General features: G+C 31.4%; 2 protein-coding genes across 4 annotated transcripts; one reads left to right on the top strand and one right to left on the bottom strand.

Moving 5' to 3' along the window:
- Window positions 1-1,268: 1,268 nt before the first annotated feature.
- On the bottom strand, window positions 1,269-2,686 carry LOC100783817 (uncharacterized protein DDB_G0280579). Its single transcript, XM_014763371.3, has 2 exons — window positions 1,790-2,686; window positions 1,269-1,537 (listed from the first exon to the last, which is right to left on the bottom strand). Exons 1-2 carry the CDS (start codon window positions 2,557-2,559, stop codon window positions 1,531-1,533), a joined length of 777 nt encoding a protein of 258 aa, XP_014618857.1. The 5' UTR covers window positions 2,560-2,686; the 3' UTR covers window positions 1,269-1,530.
- A 6,933-nt stretch (window positions 2,687-9,619) lies between these two features.
- On the top strand, window positions 9,620-16,930 carry LOC100783282 (cyclin-T1-3). Of its 3 annotated transcripts, XM_041005950.1 has the most exons (8): window positions 9,627-9,778; window positions 10,389-10,475; window positions 10,603-10,941; window positions 11,313-11,394; window positions 11,651-11,785; window positions 12,086-12,261; window positions 16,409-16,554; window positions 16,725-16,930. In XM_041005950.1, the coding sequence occupies exons 3-8, from the start codon at window positions 10,688-10,690 to the stop codon at window positions 16,754-16,756; spliced, it is 825 nt and encodes a 274-aa protein (XP_040861884.1). In that variant the 5' UTR covers window positions 9,627-9,778; window positions 10,389-10,475; window positions 10,603-10,687; the 3' UTR covers window positions 16,757-16,930. The 3 variants fall into 3 exon arrangements, with proteins under 3 accessions (XP_040861883.1, XP_003536540.1, XP_040861884.1); XM_003536492.5 differs by having other exon boundaries at window positions 9,624-9,778; window positions 10,389-10,941; XM_041005949.1 differs by lacking the exons at window positions 16,409-16,554; window positions 16,725-16,930 and adding an exon at window positions 12,689-15,044 and having other exon boundaries at window positions 9,620-9,778; window positions 10,389-10,941.
- Window positions 16,931-18,930: the final 2,000 nt, after the last annotated feature.

Here is an 18,930-nt window from a genome sequence, read left to right as displayed (position 1 = left end):
AAAACAAAAAAAAAAAAATTGGGCTGACAAGTCTATAGAGTAGGTTGTAAACGAGTGGACTGTCTTAATTACTTTTAACTCAAAAGAATACGCCGCGTTGACAAATCATGATGGAACTGATAGATGTTTCTGCGCATCCTAACGGAAAATTGGCTTACAACTTGAGAATTGCCTAACTAATGCTGTGATGAATGGCATAATAATTAATGAAGCTGGACTTACAAGTTCTAACCAGCTTTCTGAGAAAATCAAAAAAATGTTGTCAATAGCTTAACAACTTGCCATTTTTTTATTTTAATCTTTTAGTTACGTACAAACCATAAAATATTGGCCTCTAGAGTGATTATAAGCTGATAATCGGAAAAACTCAAGGGGGGGGGGGGGGGGGGGATTTTAGCCTTTATTTTTATATAACTAAGATTCATGATAAATAATTTTTTAATGTATAAACTATATTATAATTAAAATTTATAATATATATATATATATAAATAATTTAAATTGTGATATAAAAATATTTTTAACCATTGACAATTAAAAAGAAACTATTGAAGTTTAAGTTAGGAATAAGGATAAAAGAAGGGATATTATAAAGATAAAATGAGGATAATTTGATATGGTTGACAAAAATAATTTTTGGTTAGTTGCCAAGGTAGTATGTAAAATTAATTTTGTGTTGAAATATCTTTCATTTAAGTAACTTTTGTATTAGATAAAAAGAAAATTAGTATGTTTTTATTATTAACTTGCTTTTAAAACAAAAACATCTAAACATACATCACATTATTATTTCAAAGTTAATTTAAACTAACATTAATTTTAAAAATAAATTTCATTTAAAATCAATTATACAAAATCAAATTCATTTCGAAAATCAATTTTACAACCACTTTTACAAAACACACACACTTATTCAATTTAATCTAAATTGGTTGAATATCCAACATGTATGTAGATGTCATAGAATTTAATCCCAAGATTAGATAATGAACTCGTAACCAATATCCACACCCACATCGCATGCTCATACATCTAACCCTTGCGCAATATAAATAAAATCCAAAGCCTGTTCTAATTTAATGTTCATACTTCTTAGTCATTATCTTCGTTTTTTAATCTTTTAATTTCGTTCTAGCATCGATTATTTATTGAAATTCGTTGAATCCCATTACCCGTGAATGCAGTATATATACAGATCCTACTAGTCAAAAGATGATTGCTTAATTTGTTAATGCAAAGAATATTTCTGCCACTTGTCAGTCTAGGAATTCAAATCAAATATTGCTCAACAATCAAAATACTGTGAAAATGTTTACAAGCCGTTATGCGTGCGTACACTGAAATAGCTCTCCCTAGCTAGCTAGTATTTTTAAAAGTATATTATTACCACTGGCACTCAATAATAATTGAGTCCGTTGATCAGATGTATGTGGCTGATAGGTGCCCATGTGGGACTCGCATGTTGAGGGACTCACTCAGCATCTGGGACATTGCTCCTTAATCAATCAAACTACCCTTACAAGCAAAAATTTAACTCCTACCAAGGGAAATGCACAATGACACAATCCAATGATTATACAAGTCAGAATTTACATTGTAATTTCTCAGATCCACCCAAATTAAACACCTAATTAAGCTAGCATGGCAACATATATAATTTGTTGGAACAAATATTAAGAAATAAGTAAAACAAAAAAAAACTTAATTATTCCAAAGGATCAAAGTACTCTAAAAATAAATAAACATAAGCATGGCAATGCAAATATCTTGCAAGTTGAATTTAATCTACCTCTCTAATTTTCCTTTCTTAATTGGGAAAAGAGGAGGCAAGGCACTGCTTTTGACCTGTGTGCAAATTGGCACGTTAATCATTGGTCTAATTCTAATAGTAGCTGACCTTGTTCTCTCCAACCCTTTCTTTACCCTCTTCACGTGCTGCTGATGTTCTTTGTTACTACTACTCCTTGACCCTTCTTTGGCAGCCACATCACCAAGTGAGCTTGCGGAAGAGGAAGAAGATGAGGAAGAAGAAGAGGGTGACAAAGAAGAAGCACGTTGCTTCTTCAACCTCAACAACTCTTTCCATAGAACAGTGCACTTTGGTGGCCTTGGAGAAGGGTCATCGTCCACAAACCAATTTACTCTACTACTACTATTACTATTATTATTATCCTCTTTGTTGTTGTTGCTCACCACTACTACCTCCTCTTCTAATTCCTCTTCCTCTTCTTCCTCTCCTTCTTTGGTTTTGAGGTTGATCTTGCTCAGCTTCTCTAGATGCTGCATCTGCCAAAAGGGTAGGAGCTTCCCTTCAAAGAAAAGCTCGTCAGCAGTTACCACTGTGTTGTTGTTGCTCGTGTTGTTTGAGAGAAACTCAAACTCAGCAGCATTCCTTGCTCTCTCACGTTCCTTCTCTTGATCTGGCCCCTCATACTCAGCGTTTGGACTGATGGAGATGAAGTTGTTCTCATCTAAGAACTCTGCTGAGAAAGATATTCTAGGACTTGAAGGTGCATCACTAGATCTGAGGTTGCCCTCAATAGGTTCAAGGGAAACCATATTTTTTTTGCTCTTTAATTTCTTGGGGTACGGAGAGAGAGATGAGAATGAGAGAGTGTGTGGACTTGGCTACTGAGAGGTGTGTGCTTAGGCTCTACTCTAGCATATGCATGAGAATTGAGATTTTTAAAGGGGAAGAGAGTGATTTAATTAATGTTGCATTTAGATTTGGGTAACGCTAGTCAGTATCTTAGTTTATTGGTTAAGAAATTAAAACGAAAAAATATTTCTGCTAAAAATCATAAGAGAATTTAAAAAAAAGTCTTGAACAATATAATTTTATATATTTCAATAAAAATATATTTTTTAATTTTTTAACCAACTATATAAGTTAAAAGACTGGTTAATATTTGACTTTTACATTTTTAATCTCTTTCTTTTAACTGTCAGGACAGTGAGATTATAATAATCAAATGGTCTGGTAAACCCGAAACAAGTGATTTAAGGTTCTGTTTAGAATATAGGGACAGCACATGGATGCCTTGGGAAGTAAAAGACAAGCTTTTTTCATATGCAATTCTTTGCATGCAAGTCTCAACCCCCGTGTCTGCATGCTTTAATATTTTATTGAATACCATACTATGTGAGTGTGGGAGTAGAAAAATTCTTAAATTTATGGAGCGTGTTATGTTCCCAAGTGTCAATTTTTTTGGGTGTGAAGTTACACTACTACTGCTGTGGTCTTTATCTGCTGCCTAAATTATTTACGACTTGCACACTCCTAAATAGATTTGGTATGGTCATTGTCACTTGAAAGTTCAAATAGATCAAGCATGAAGATATTGGTGGGGTTAGAACTGAAATCTGAAATTCAAATGTTTGAAATATCAAAATAAATTAGTTTGGTTGAAAAGATATTACATACATTGGATTCCCAATTAAGGGCTCAACTTCTAAAAAAGAAAGAAAAAAAATTGTTCAAATTGAAATTCAAATTTATCTAAAGATTAATAAAATCGATTATGAAAAAAGTAAATGAGCTCATAAAATAAAATGACAACTCCATGTGATTACATCAATGGTTAACATTTTCAAGATCAAGGGAACGTAAGTAGGCATTTTTCTTTTAGATTACTGAGTAATTATATAATGGTCTCTGCTGTACAGAAGAACATACACAAAAAAACAAAAGGGGATCAAATTATTTCAAATTATATTGAGGCTTGACAAATAAACTTAAGGATCCTCATGACATTAAATTAAACTGATTGGTCAATGAAAGATTGGATTGTTATTTTGACTCCACCTGCATGCAGGGACTTAACATGGAGGAGTCCCAAGCATGTGGGCACATGAGAGTATTTTCTGAGCATGTGACAACTGGGGTTAAAGATTGGAGAGATATTAATGAAATGACCAAGTTACCCTCTAATATAAGTTGGTCCCAGCTGGTTCAGTTTGTTATATTTCTTATGTGCAAATGAGTTTATAGTCCTAAGAAAAGGAAATCAAGTTTTGTGTATCTTGTTCAGCTCTTGAAAAAGCTTCCCTTAAGATTTGGTCAGGCTCTAATTAATTCCTGCTGACAGCTAATAAACATTGGAGTAAATCTTTCAATTATTACACATTAGCTGCTTTTGTTTACAAGTACATTATCCTCGGGCATTTTGTGTGGTCCTGCCGTGGACTATTATTGAAGTCGACAATAATGTTAATTGACAGCAGTGTGAAAAAATACAAAAAAAAATTAAGAACATGTGATTTGTCATTAATTTAATAGGGCTAATTGTGCATATCTTTACCGAAAGCAGAGTTCTACCAAGTCCAAGGACAATTAATACTTCACCTTTTCTAACACGTAGGCATCATCTTGAGATTTCACATTTCACCAGTTTGTGCATTGCTTTTCTCTTTTGTTCCAACATTTAACGTTCAAAGGATTTTATCTAAAAGTTGAGAATAACATGCTATGTTTTTGAAGCTCCCTCGAGTTATTATTATCCTCAACAAACTGAACTACTACTACATGTGCTTTCCAGTTCAAGTTTTCTCCTAGTGCCGGCAAATTCTTTATCTCATTCTACAGTTATGCAGAAAGACCAAGAAGGAAAGAAAGAGCCTAGGCATCAAATGTAAAGATCAATGCTTCTGAGCACATTGACCTGTATCATTCAAGTAGGGCCCTTGAGAAATTGACGCATTGTACTATCCAACTTAGGCCAGTAACGGACAAGAGTAAAGAGTTATGCAGTAAGAACTTAGTAGTACCTTCCAATTCAGCTTAATATGGGATAGTGAGGCATGTGTATGCTTTGAGAGAAAAAGGGACCACACATTTTGTCTTTTCGGTGTGGAATTAACATGAATTGAGGCTGAAAGTGAAAAAAGAAAACTACGTTTTAAGGGGGAAAGAACAGCTAAAGTTTACAGAAATTGGCTTGGAACATAGATACGAAGTGGTTCTAATTAGTACAATAATTTCTCCAGAGAGAAAGATGCCATTGTGAATGTAGTTCAAGGAGAAATTAAGGGACCATATAGACCAATAAGACCATTATTCTATTAAATTAAAGAGGATTCATGCCAATCACAGCTGTTGTAAATAAAAGGGAAACAAACACAACAATGCTTTAATTTGACTAAGACTCGAGTTATTTATTGTGCACATAATGAACTGAGCTGGATGCTGTCAAGGACTGGTATTAGGTGGGTTTAATAATGTAATTTTCCTTAATTAATTAAAAGCGAAATTTTAGCATTACGCTTTCAGCACAAGCTTTTGTCTTGATTATTGTTATTTCCGTGTTTAATTAATCATTCATTATTAGCTTGTGAACAGTCTACATAACTGTCGTTTTTTTGCCTTTGAAAAAAAAAATCATTGGTCTGCACTGTTGTCATATATAACTCAACGAAAGGAAAAATAGATAAAAATCAGTTTTAAAAAATACTGATCGTAAATTGTTAAAATAATAAAAAGATCAGGTTTAAATTATGTTGTTGAATGTTAATCTCTTAAAACATTGCATTTTCTTTTCATTCAGTCTGTTATTTTTTTAAATGATATTTAATCCACGCAACCATTAAAGCTTGACTATGGGGTTATCAGTTAGGCTTGATAGGAGTGCGTCAAATTAATATAGCTTTGTCTTTGGACGTTAGAAATGAAAACCAACAAGAACTGCCCTGGGGAAGAAATTATGACGAGTATTGTAAAATTTAATCAAAACTTTTTTTAGATGTAGAAATTGACTACAGTATTATAAAATTTAAAACAATTATATATTCTATTTAATTAATTGAGTAAGATTTTTTATATTGATTCAAAACCTTTTAGAATAAATATTGTGGTTTGTATACTTGAATTGAAAAAAAAAATATTTTCAGGATCAAATGCATTCATATCACGTGAAAAATGATTAAATTATATACGTAAGGACTAAGGAGGGATGGAGCAATAATAGTAGATATGTACACATTAAATTATATGTAATAAATAATAATAGTAGATATGTACACATTAAATTATATGTAATAATAGTAGATATGTACACGTTAAATTATATGTGTGTTTGAAAATACATTTTCTTTTGGTAATCATTTTCTAAAATGTTTTTTGAAATTGTCTATGCTCAATCTCCCTCTCTCTATGTTGTCCATGTTCTCTTTTTTAATTTTCGAAAAACTATTCTCCTATTCATAAATTTTGATATTTTTTAAACCAGCACACCGAAGTACAGATACGTAATGCAAGCATATATACTCCCAACAAGGTAAAATCCAATAACAGAAAATAACAACGAAAGTAAAGTCTCCAACGAAACTCTACCTCCAAGAGAAAACAAATGTCCATATATATTGCAATCAGGAGTCATTCAAGAGAAAACAGTATGTTGTGTAAAAAATTTATACCATAGTAAAAATTGTTGATTTTTAAAACAATTATCCTAAAATAATTCAAATGATAACTTGAAATTGGTTGGATGACAATGGGAATAGTGCTTTGTTTCGAACTTGTTTCTCTCAAGAGCATGTGTGAATGAGTTTTTCGACATGAACTCCATTTTTTTGATTGAGAACAGTTTTGGAAAAAATAAAATAAAAAGAGAGGTATATTAACAAAATAGGAAAGTATATATAGGATGATTGTAAGTAAAGTGATTTTTAAAATAAAACTTATTTAATTAAAATGGAGCTAAAATAATTTTAAATTTTAAAACACTTTTATATTTATTTTCAACTTAAGAAAAAAATTATAAATTTATTTTGTAGTTTTTAAAATATACTCTTCTTACATTTGATAATTGTCCTTCTCGTCACCGACGTTATTATTATTGTTTTCATTTTTATTATTGTTACTACTTGATATCATCCAAATACACCTTTAAACTAATTAATGTAATATAGGCTAGAAAACTTACAAAGTAATTTTATTTAAAAACTAAAAATTAAAAAAATGATTATTTTAAAAAAATGAAACTTATAACTAAGAACTACTTTAATCTGGCCTTTGATTTTTAAATGATTGAACCTCGAGTTACTTATTAAACTGCATAAATCAATATATATATTAATTAATTTGTAAACTTTTATCATAAAAAGTATACATAGTATATTTATCATATATTTATAAAATAATTAACTTTGGGTTGTAGAGTGTTTTATTATCCTTCAAGTCTTCAACTTGATTCTTATCAATGTCAACTTTTACTTTTAATTTTACATCTTGAATTTTCTAAATGCAACTAAAAGTGTACGTGAGTGACATAAAAAAAATAAAATGATAAATTTAACTAAAGGTATCGTGTTCAAAAGGAGAGAGAATAATATTGGGCAATGCAACACTGCAGAGACATTGGACAATGTGTATACCAAGTTGGACATAGTATAAACGAAAAAGTGAGTGATAGTTGAGAAGGTAAAAAAATTAAGAATTTAAGGATATGTTTGATTTCTTAAAACCAAATTACTGGACAAAAATATAAGTTACATTCACAATTTTTTTTGTTATATATGTCGTTTGATGAATAATAAACGGTATAAGTAAAATAATATCAAATTTATTAAAATGCTTTTTAATATTTTATATTAATATTTATATCAAATTTAATGTGTTTGCTAAAAATAAAAGTGAGTGAGATATTTGAATAAAAATATAGTTTTCATTTTTAAATGATTATGTAAGCCATTTATTGTTATTTTCATTATTAAATAAATAAAAGTTGGAATAAATGTATCTTTTAAATATTTTGTATTTAGGATAAAAAGTTATCTCATATTTTTCTGAATAATAAAAATTAGAAATTTTATTTTGTTCCTTAATCATTTTATAAATCAAATATGAAACAAAAATATTTATCATGTCTCTTAACATCATTTTTAATGACTCATTTGAAAATTTTATAAAACTAACTATATATTTTCACCAATTTATAATCGAGTTGACCAATTTAAATAGATCATTGATCCAAATAGCTTAATAAACTAGCTATTAATTGGTACCCAATTCAATCAGTTGAGTCCAAGTTATACTCCCATTAATTTTCAATTGATACATAATTGATGATGTTAAAAAATGAGCTCCAAATTAAACATAAGATATCCCCCGATCACCAAAAGCCTTTTTAATGCTATTTGTTTTGTTGACCAACCATTTCTGTAGGATATCGATCAAATAATCAAAATTATTTTGAGCTTAATTTTTTTGTGATCTCTCAAGATTGATGAGTATGTTCAATTATGAATACTATCAATTTTCCTTTTAATTTGGCATTTCTTTTGTTAAATGATGCCCTAATCCTCCATTCCTCCGTTACCAAAATGATACCCTAATCCTCTAATCACTACAGTATCTAATACACTTGTCAACATATCTAGTTGGTTTCAACTTTTCAACATATATTTAAAGAAAGTCAGTAATATCATTGTAAATTTCAGAATTATAAAGTGACATTACCTCAGTAAAAAAAAAAGGTGACATAATCTTTAAAAATATATAGACGATGTAATTCTCAACTTCTTAACTTAAAAACAACGACAAAATAAATAATGCTATTGTCTACTTCCAAATTAAAAACAATAATATAAAAGAATAGGCAATGTCATTATCTGTTTCCATATAAATAAAAAATAGTCAATGGGTTTGTTGACTTCCAAATTTTACAAATAATAAATTAAAAATGGTAAGTTGACTATGACAATGTTGACTTTCTCTAACTAAATTTAAAAAAAAACTATTTTAATAAGTTGACTTTTTTATTGTCAATTTTCTTTTGATGTTGACATTCCATGAACAATAGTAAGTATCTTTCTAATGACTTATCTAATTACACTATGTTGATAAAATAAACCTTTATATTTCACATCATGATTTTTTTAAAATATTTAACTTACTATTAGACTAATAAAAAAAGAAATAAACAATGAGTTTGTTGACTTTTGAATTTTGTAAATATAAAATTTAAAAAGATTAAATTGACTATAACAATGTTGACTTTCTCAAAACTAAATATAAAAACTATTTTAATAAGTTAATTTTTTGATTGTGAATTTTCTTTTGATATTGACATTCCATGGTCAATAATAATAATTTTCTTTCTAATACTTTTTAAAATTAATTTACTTATCTAACTACACCATGTTGATAAAATAAACTTTTTTTTATTTCACATCATGATTTTTTAAAATTCTTTAATTTTTCCTAAACATAATAATTATATTATTTACAGTTTGTGCCCATATTTTGATATATATTAAATGTTTAATTAATTTTTTCTCTATAATAGTAACAAATTTTATTTTTAATCCTTGCAATTATAATTTGTTGAGTCTTTTAATCTTCATTTTTTAAAATCACCTCTAGATCTATTAAAACATTTTCATAATTGACTGTTGTTATAAATATAAGGAATAAAAAGTAATTAAGATATAATAAAAGAATTAATTTGTAATATGAATGTTACTCGCAATTTTTTCATATAAAATATGGATATTTTTCAATTTTCAACAACTTAACAATTTTTGCTAAAAAACAAAACTAACTTAAAAATTTCTGCATCCAAGACTAGAGAAACATGGATCGGGCTGGATTACCATTTACCAACCTGACCCAACTTTTAAAATGTGGACGATGCTTGCCGATTTAGATAATCCTTCATTCCTTCCTTGCTTTTTGAGCTTCAAATTCAAGCTATAACCTCATCCCTTCTTTTCAAAACCCTAATTCCTCTTTTCTCTCTTCCAATCTCATTTCTCAAGATCGCTTTCGCTGCTTCCTCAGGTGTGCCTCTCAATTCTGCTCTCTCGGGCGATCACTTTCTTTCATTTTCTGATTCTTTAATTTCGACATTTCACGTTCCACCTGATCTGCCTGATGATTTTTCTAGCTTCGAATTATGCGTTTTTTCGTTCTCTGTGGCACCGGATGTTATGAATCATACCTGATTTGTGTTCCTTTTGCTGTTATTTTTGGATGTCAAACTATAATTTCAGTTCCCGATCTCTGTATGTCTCAAAGATCAAAATTTTCTCACCGTTATCTTTCTTGGGAATACAAAGCATCATCAGATAGATGGTTTATTGATTGATATCAAATAATTGTTCGTTACAAATATTAATCGGGGTTGGTATGGCTGGAATTTGTTTTTTTTTTTTGTACTTTTTTCTATCTTATAATTGCACATTAGTTGTTATGCTTGTGATCAGATTGGAATTTTATTGTATTAGTTGGTTTGTTGCAGCATATGAACAATATTCAGATGGAAAATTAACAAATAATTTGTTGTTTGCTTTATTAACATTACGAGGATATGAGTGTATTGCGATGAGAATATGAGTGCATATAATGATATGACCCTTTTCTTTTTGGCTCATATGATTTGATTTCGCAGGAATTATGTCTTTTGTGCGGAATTATCAAGCAGAAGATCGTAGTTTACATAGTGGTTACTGGTCCACCTTTGATGGAAACAACTATGGTAACAACAATAGGAAAAGAAGCAGGAACAATTATTATAACAGGAATTGTAACATTTACAATGATAACCGGACAAAATTTGGGGACCATTTTAATTTTTACAATGCTGATCATGCTAATTATGCTAGATATGATGCTGTTCGATCATCTTTGAAAAGGAGAAAATATTCAGCCCCTGTTTGGCAAGAAAGCCAGCAGTACTATGTTCCACCCATGGTCCATGACAATATCCCTTCAGCCTATAATTTCCAAGGTCCTCCGACAAGATCTGATGGTGATGCCTCTACATCAGCTAGCTGCAAGCGTGATTGCTCTATTTTTGAAGATGATAAACCTGTCTTCATGTCAAGGGACGAAATTGATAGACACTCTCCATCAAGAAAAGATGGTATTGATGTACATCATGAGACACACTTGCGGTACTCCTATTGTGCCTTCCTTCAGAATCTTGGAATGCGTCTTGAGCTGTAAGACTTCTATTAGTTGTCAACTTGTCACACACCCACACACACAAATTGAGAGTGTGTCAGATTGCCTGTTTAATTACAGATTTTGTGTTTTTTTTTTTCCTTTTTAACTAAAATCACGTGAGATTTTTAAAAGATCACATGATGTTAGCAATTGAAGAAGCAATCTGAATAGTTAATTTTAATTTAATGGTTATAATTAAATGTTTTCATTTCTCAGAATAACTATGGGTTCTCACCTGATACACTTTGCATATGTTATAATTACAAGTGATGTTCTTAGTTACTTGATCTTGGTTTGTAGATAAAATCACTATGGTTCTCATTGCTATTTGGCACTAGAATAAAATCATGCCATGATCCTTTTGCAGGCCTCAAAACATCATTGGGACAGCTATGGTTCTGTGCCACCGTTTCTTTGTTCGACGATCACATGCTTGCCATGATAGATTTGTGAGTTTTCATTTGTCCTTTAGCTCTAAATACATGTTTTACTTTTCTTACTAAATGTTTCAATGAGAACCACATCATCCGTAGATTTTTTCTGTACTTTTAGAAATGCACAGAAATTTTGTTATGAATTTGTTTGATTAGTTAGTGCTTGGTATTTCATTTAAATTAATTGTGTAATGTTATTTGTAATTTGTTCCTTCGAGTTGCATCTCTATGGCCAAGCTTGATTATCTATTCATTTTGATCTGTGCTGCAGTTGATTGCTACTGCTGCTCTTTTTCTTACTGCAAAGTCAGAGGAAGCTCCACGTCATTTGAATAACGTATTGAGAACATCCAGTGAAATTTTATATAAACAAGATTTTGCTTTGTTATCCTACCGGTTTCCTGTTGTGAGTATAGTTCAAACTACCTGAAATCTTTTTTTTTTTTTATCATTATTAACTGTAGAAGGCATGCAAACCAAATAATAGCCTTCATTAACTTGCATATGGATATGCCTGGTATACAAAATTGCCCATGCATTTGTTTGCTGATTCACTGTAAAATTTTAAACAGGTATTATTTTCAAATAGAATTTTAACTCAAATGAGTAAAAATATTTTTTGATAGATCCTTTTTTTTCCCTTATAGTTGAATACTAGTTAAACTTAATTTTCATTTATATTAACTTGATTTGAGTTGTTTCACAGGATTGGTTTGAACAGTATCGGGAGCGGGTGCTTGAGGCTGAACAACTGATACTTACTACTCTAAATTTTGAACTCAATGTGCAACATCCATATGTACCTCTTACATCTGTTCTTAACAAGTTGGGTCTATCAAAGACTGTTTTGGTGAATCTGGCATTAAACTTGGTCAGTGAAGGGTGAGTTTTCTTATTTGTCAATCTTGTACTTTATGGTTTCAGTAGCAATGTTTGTTTATACAATTATACCATTCATTTTGAGGACAAAACTAGTTGGCTCAAATCAAATCTGTATGCAATGTTCTGAGCTGTTGGCTGATGTCCTCTTCAGGTATTCCATTTGTTGGTTCTGACTAACCGAGTGACTGAAATAAAAAAACGTAGTGTAGGAAACAGGGCATGGGGCATTGGGTGTTAAATCTCAACTCAAGCAATAGAATGCCTTGAGGCCTGGAGATCTAGTGGCTGAGGAATATACCTTGGTGTCTCCCCTTCTAAATTTTGGTTCAAAATAGTGTTGATTCTCTCTATTTTGCTTTAGCCCAACTTCTCTGTGTAGCTATTCTGTCATGGGATATTGATTGTTTTGGCATGCATATAATTGCAGGATCTTCACAAGATTAGCGTGCTGGCCAGTATGATATTCTTAGCTGGCGGATTGATATGCTGTTCATCAAAAGTTTTGTTTTACATCTGAAGTTGAACTGCTGATGTCTAATGGATTGCATTATCTTGAATATGTCCCATCAAATATTATTTTGGCTAGCCAAGCTAGCCACAAGAGCCCTAACCTGCCAACTCAGATTTTCTGTCTAACCCTCAACACCTTGTAGTTTATGCTGATTTCCATTAGCCAAATGGGCTCTCTATAATTTTAGTAAATTTGGTTGAAAGAAGATCATAAAGTGATTTAACAATCAGAAAACAACAAAAAGAAAAAGAGAGTGAGAGAGAGAGACAGAAGCAAACAGTCTGAAATTTAAACATGAAATGAATCTTTTACTGTTCCGAACAAGTTTTGGTCAATAATTACCCATTGATCGAAATGAGGCCTTTCAACTAGATTCAACTTATTATGTGGAGGAAAATAGAGGTCTTCTCTACTGCTGGTTTTTTTTTTTAACAAAAGAGTCAAGAGTATCTCGGATACTGTGTTTTTGTTTATTCTCTTTTTCTTAGATGAAAAGAAACCATTCCTCAGTCTATATTGATTCCAGCAGTGTTATCAATGGCGGAAGGCCTAAATTCTGTCATATAAACACGTCAGGGCGGCCTATGGTGCCACCATAGTGGGCTTCCCTTTACAAAATGCCTATGGCAGTTGGCAAAAAATCTGCCACACCATTCCGCCATGGCAGCTATGGCACCTACATTTAACTACGGATTTGGGAGAAAAATTCTAGGACAAATCTGCTGGTAAAATTCTCTTTTGAAGTATTTCCATTGTGGTCAGTTTAATTGCCAAATTTTGGGTTTGTGAAAGGTTTCTTAATTTCCTCCTCATTTCCAACCAAAATGAATATTTTGGTAACTCAAATGGATTAATTTAATCATATTTGATTTTCCCCCCTATGTTTTTTAAATTTGAATTTAATTTTGTTCCGTTGTCAATCTATAAGATGTTTTCACTTTATACAATAATTTGTTGATGCATCTAGAAAAAGTTAGACTTGACAACTACCTCAAAAGTCATACTTAATGATTTATAGAAAATGATGGGATGATGTTGTTCAAAATTTTATATTGTCAATATATGAATATGTGTAGACATTTAATCTAATTTTGACCTAACCAATTCTTTTTTTTCTTTCAAAATTTCAAATATCTTTGTCCTGTTGATGCTGTCTATTACAAATCGCTCATTGAAACCTTTCTTGTTTCTTTGTTCATTGACACAGTCTTGTAACGAGAATGGAGACTTTTAAGAATTTTTATGGCTTTCATTTGGAATGGAAGAAATCGAATTTATTTAACTCAAAATTGTTGGCCAACCTAGCTTAGTGGGACAAAGCTTTGTTTTTTAGTGTGATTTGTTTAGTTTTAACATTAGGCATTGGTCATGATTTTGATAAGTTCTTCTTGTGTTAACACTTAGATTGCAGAAGTTATTGAAAATCTGAAATGAGAAGCCATTAAGTTAGTGTTCAACTTTTGAAGTAGATGTCCTAAAGTTTAAATATTTGACTCTATCAGTCAATGATTTTTTCCTTATTACTAGCAACTTCCTGGTGGTTATAGGTTGATTTTTTTCTTCTGTCCTTGCTATAAAAGTTCTCAAATTTACTGATTATAATTATATAGGCAAAATTGCATTTTTGGTCCCCCTAGTTGTCTCTAATTTTGATTTTAGTCCCCCTTTAAATTTATTCACGAATTTAGTCCTTCAATTATGTCCAATCCCATAAATGTGGTTCGTAAGTCCAGATTTTGACGTTGACTGTTCCAAAGGAACGTTGATTGCCACGTGACATTCATCGTCCAATTAGAACGTGGCACGTGACATTCATTGTCCAATCAGAACGTGACATGGGGTAGTGAATGTTCCTTCGTAACAGTCAACGTCTAAATCTGGACTTGGGGATCACATTTACGGGATTGTACATAATTGAAGGACTAAATTCGTGAATAAATTTAAAGAGGGACTAAAATCAAAATTGGAGACAACTAGAGGGACCAAAAATGCAATTTTGCCAATTATATATTATGCTTATGTACTCCTGGCCCCAAAAACATGATGCTGAAGTTGGCTCACACTTTACTTTCATTCTTCATGTGATTTGACATCTAGTGGTCTTTTCTTTAGATGTCAGCCTTAATTCTTTGAAAATGTTATTGGTTGATCTTTATTATGATTTAAGTGCCTCAGCATCTTCATGAAATATCAATACTAATGGTACCAGTGTTATCTGTTGGTATGGCTGGCCTGCTAAACTTCAATGGATCATGTATAAAAGAGATTTTGCTTCTGTCTTGAGTTAAATTGCTCAAATGTTTTGATGACTCAAAACCCTTCTTTGTTGGATGGGTTGTGAACAGTGGCTCACTCCTTATGCTTTTAATTGCTAAAGGAAGTTTTGTACTATTTCTATGGTCTTGGTCAAAGCAGCCCTTCTTTTTATCCTTCTTCTCCAATATGATTTACAGCTAATACCTTCATTTCTTCTGGAAGTTCTGCACAACTAGTGTGAAAGTTATAATGTACTGGATTTTGTGTGCTCAACCTTGAAAGACAAGAAGGATTAAAAAAGTGAAACTTTTCTTTTTCCTGTTCTATTCTTATCCTTGTTCCTCTTAAAAAGGGTCAGTTTGTATTTGATGTAGTGGTTGTATGCAGCCTACATACCTTGTCATAAGTTGACAACATTCCACTTGAAGGGTAATCATGTGCAAATTTGGCTTTTTGAAAAATAGTGCTAGACTGGTTAGGGTTTGCTTAGAAGTTTCTTTTTCTTTTTTGGGAAAGTGGTCACCCTGAAGCTGTTTACCCTTGCACCCTAAGGTCACAATAAGGACCTCCCAATTGTTGAAACAAATAGAGGTGCTAGAACAGTGAGACATATTTTTGTCACATACTAATCAAACTTTATAAATTTGTCATTGTGCTTTCCATGTATGCCAACTTTGGAGGGAAAATACAATAAGTTTGTACTGAAGTCATTAACTAGCTTTCTGCTTCAATTTGTTATATTGTGTAGTGAGTTTTAAACTTCTAATTTACACCTGCAACATGCACATTTGTTGGATTTGTTCTATAGTGTGTTGAATAAGTTGCATTCAAAGTAAACATTCCAATGTACATGGTAGCAAAACTCTCCAGGTCAAAATATTGAGAAGATATGGCATTGACATTAGCTTTGAAAGATTCAATTGTTAGCAATATGCAGCACAGCACTCCATGCATGCTTTCTCTTTTTAGTTGCATAAATTTCTGGAGTTTAGAGCCCCCACAGCACAGTTGGGTCTGGAAGTCTGATAAATTCTCTAGATGAGTATAAAATATTGCTATAGTTTGGTACTCTTATCAGCAATCCTGCACAGATTCTTGGAATTGTATTCTTCCTGAGTTGCTGCTTTTATAGTTGGTAAGGAAAACTTAATAAATTTGTGTTTTCCTCTTGGTATGAATGTTGAATACTATTTGTATTTTCTAGTTCATATTACTGCTCATTTTAATAGCTGACATGATCTGTCATGGTGGGAACATATGCTAAGTTGATGCCTCGGATGGTTAGTTTGACTATTTATGAACCTCTATTTGTGTTGAACAATGCTGGCTGTAGTGATGGCTGTCTTGTAAGGTCTACTGATACTGAAAATTGTTTTGCAGGCTTCGGAGTTCTCTGTGGCTTCAATTTAAACCCCATCATATTGCTGCTGGAGCTGCATATCTTGCTGCCAAGTTTCTGAACATGGATCTCGCAGCTTATCAGAACATCTGGCAAGAGTTCCAGACAACACCATCCATACTTCAAGGTATCCTGCACCCACTTCCCTATTCTAATTATCAAGCAAAGTTGCTGGATTTATTGTTCTGTTCTGAAATGATCAGTTCAGTAACAATAGATAAGTGTGTTGCAGTTTTTTAAGATTGACATGTATTTTGTATCTTTTAGTTATTAATATTGGTTCTCACATTGATGCAGATGTCTCGCAGCAATTAATGGAGCTCTTTTAAAAGTATGGAAGAACTGGATTACAGCGTTCTTCTTAGTAGAGTAGGTTTTGAGTATATAATTCAAAATGTTATTTACTTTGGAGGGAGACATTAGGAACTATGACATATTTGGTGAGTTACAGGATTAGTGGTTGTGTGACCTACGGATTTTTAAGTTTTACCAACTTCTCTGAATCTTCTGCTAACATGTCGAGCATGCCTTGCGTTCATTTTTGTTGATGCTTTGTGATCTACTGTCAATGTCAAAATATCAATCGTGGTTGTGTTTAGTGAATGAAGAGCCTATCTGTGAAAGCACACAAAGATTTGTAACTTTGTATGTGCGCAACAATTATTGGGTTAGGAGGTTCAAATTTATTTTTGGCTGCCCTCCTGACTCTGGTCTTTGGTATGAAAGGAAAATTAAATTGACATCTGTAGTTATGGTGAATCTTGGTGCCTAGAGAGTAAAAGGTTAAGTTTTCTAAACTCATGGCACATAGAGGAATATCACCAGATCGTTGCAGAGTTATTGTGTAACCCTTTGGTCATCCCCATCATTTGCATAACAGCTCAAAAATAGCTACGACGTCCTTACTGTCCCGAGCCTAATATAATGTAGCCAATGCAGATGCAGGTATTCAATCTTACATCAGTTTTTTTTTTTTTTTTTTGTGTGTTTTTGAAAAATTGTTGTGCCGTTTATTATATCGAAAGTTGAGTCAACGCCCCTCGGGTTGGTTTATTACGAGTTATTCAAAAAGTGACGCAACTTAATTTTGCTCAATTATTTTTAGTAAATGTTTTTTACACATTTTGGCTTAGTTTATCCTGAGTTGATGGGTTGGATCGCAAACTGATTTATCTAATTTTAAAAATAAAAGATACAACAAAATAGAATATAAACCGAAAAATAGTTATACCAACTTTTGCTCTTTGAAGCTTTCGTGTTAAAAGATTAAATAGATGGAAAAATAAAATGTTCAGTGGGACATATAACTTTTTAGGTAACAACAAAGGAATAACTATATCATTTACTTTCTTATTTGATATTATAAATAATATTTCTTATGTATAATCATATCATGATTTATTAAATTTTTTATGTAATTATAAAAAATTATAAATTAAAAATAAGATGATTAAATGTCTTGATCTATGAGGATCAAAATTGCTTGGAATCTTATAGGAGTACCAAAAATTCATTTTAGCCAAAAAAACTAATACAATAAACTCAAATAATAAGAAAATAAAATGAAAGTAAAAAAAGTCTAAGAAATTTAAAATCAAAAGGTAAAAAAGTTATAAATTTCAAACGAACAAAGATTCAATATTATGGGTTGGCTCCAATGAGTTAGACTAAATCAACTTCTGAAAACTGAATTAATAACTTAATATTTTCTCAACCGATTTAGTCCATTAGCTAAGTTGGATCTAAATGACATACTTATAACAACAATAATTTAAAATGGATATCCAACTTAATCACAGTGGATCAAATATAGTATGATTGTTTTAACTTAATTATAAGTCTCAAATTTAATTTTTGGATACTTTATTAAATACTCGAGGGAAAAAATTTATCGCCAATAATAATCCTATTTGGATTCGATTATAATTGTTTTCAATAAAAAATTAACTGTGGTCTAAGAAAAAGAAAACGAGAAAGAAAAATTCTAGTATTCAACAGCATTCCAGTCCAGCCATCCATCCCCTAAATCTGTCATTAAATCCCAGCCCCATTGAACGCAAAGATGAACACGAAAGATGTTATTATACGATTATGTTCAAAATATATTCCTGTGCGTGAATGGGTTAAAAAAAGACCTTTTCATTAAAAGGATATACATTGAGAATTTGAGATAAGAATTGAAAGTGCGAATACGAACACGAAACTCATCCATCTGAATATGCTTTCAGTTTTGTTGCAACTTGCAAGGTTCAGTAAACGTGCTATTCTGTTAAGCATTCCGCGGCCATAGCCAAAACTTTTTTTTAAAAATATCTCAGAATTAGAACTGAGTTTTGTTCGTGTCGATACGTTCACAAATTATATTCAAGAATCAAGAGGCACGCCAATAAATGCTTGGTAAGAGTATCCTATACCTTTTTTTTTTTAGTTCTGGCGACCGAATCTAAATAAACTCTTTTTGTAATCGATTAAGCTGAGTCAAGTTAAGTAGATTACTTTCAAA

This window comes from Glycine max, chromosome 10 (genome assembly GCF_000004515.6).
Source record: "Glycine max cultivar Williams 82 chromosome 10, Glycine_max_v4.0, whole genome shotgun sequence".
Classification (NCBI taxonomy): domain Eukaryota; kingdom Viridiplantae; phylum Streptophyta; class Magnoliopsida; order Fabales; family Fabaceae; genus Glycine; species Glycine max.
The sequence above is the reverse complement of the archived record's forward strand: the minus strand, read 5'-3'. Positions and strand labels throughout refer to the sequence as shown.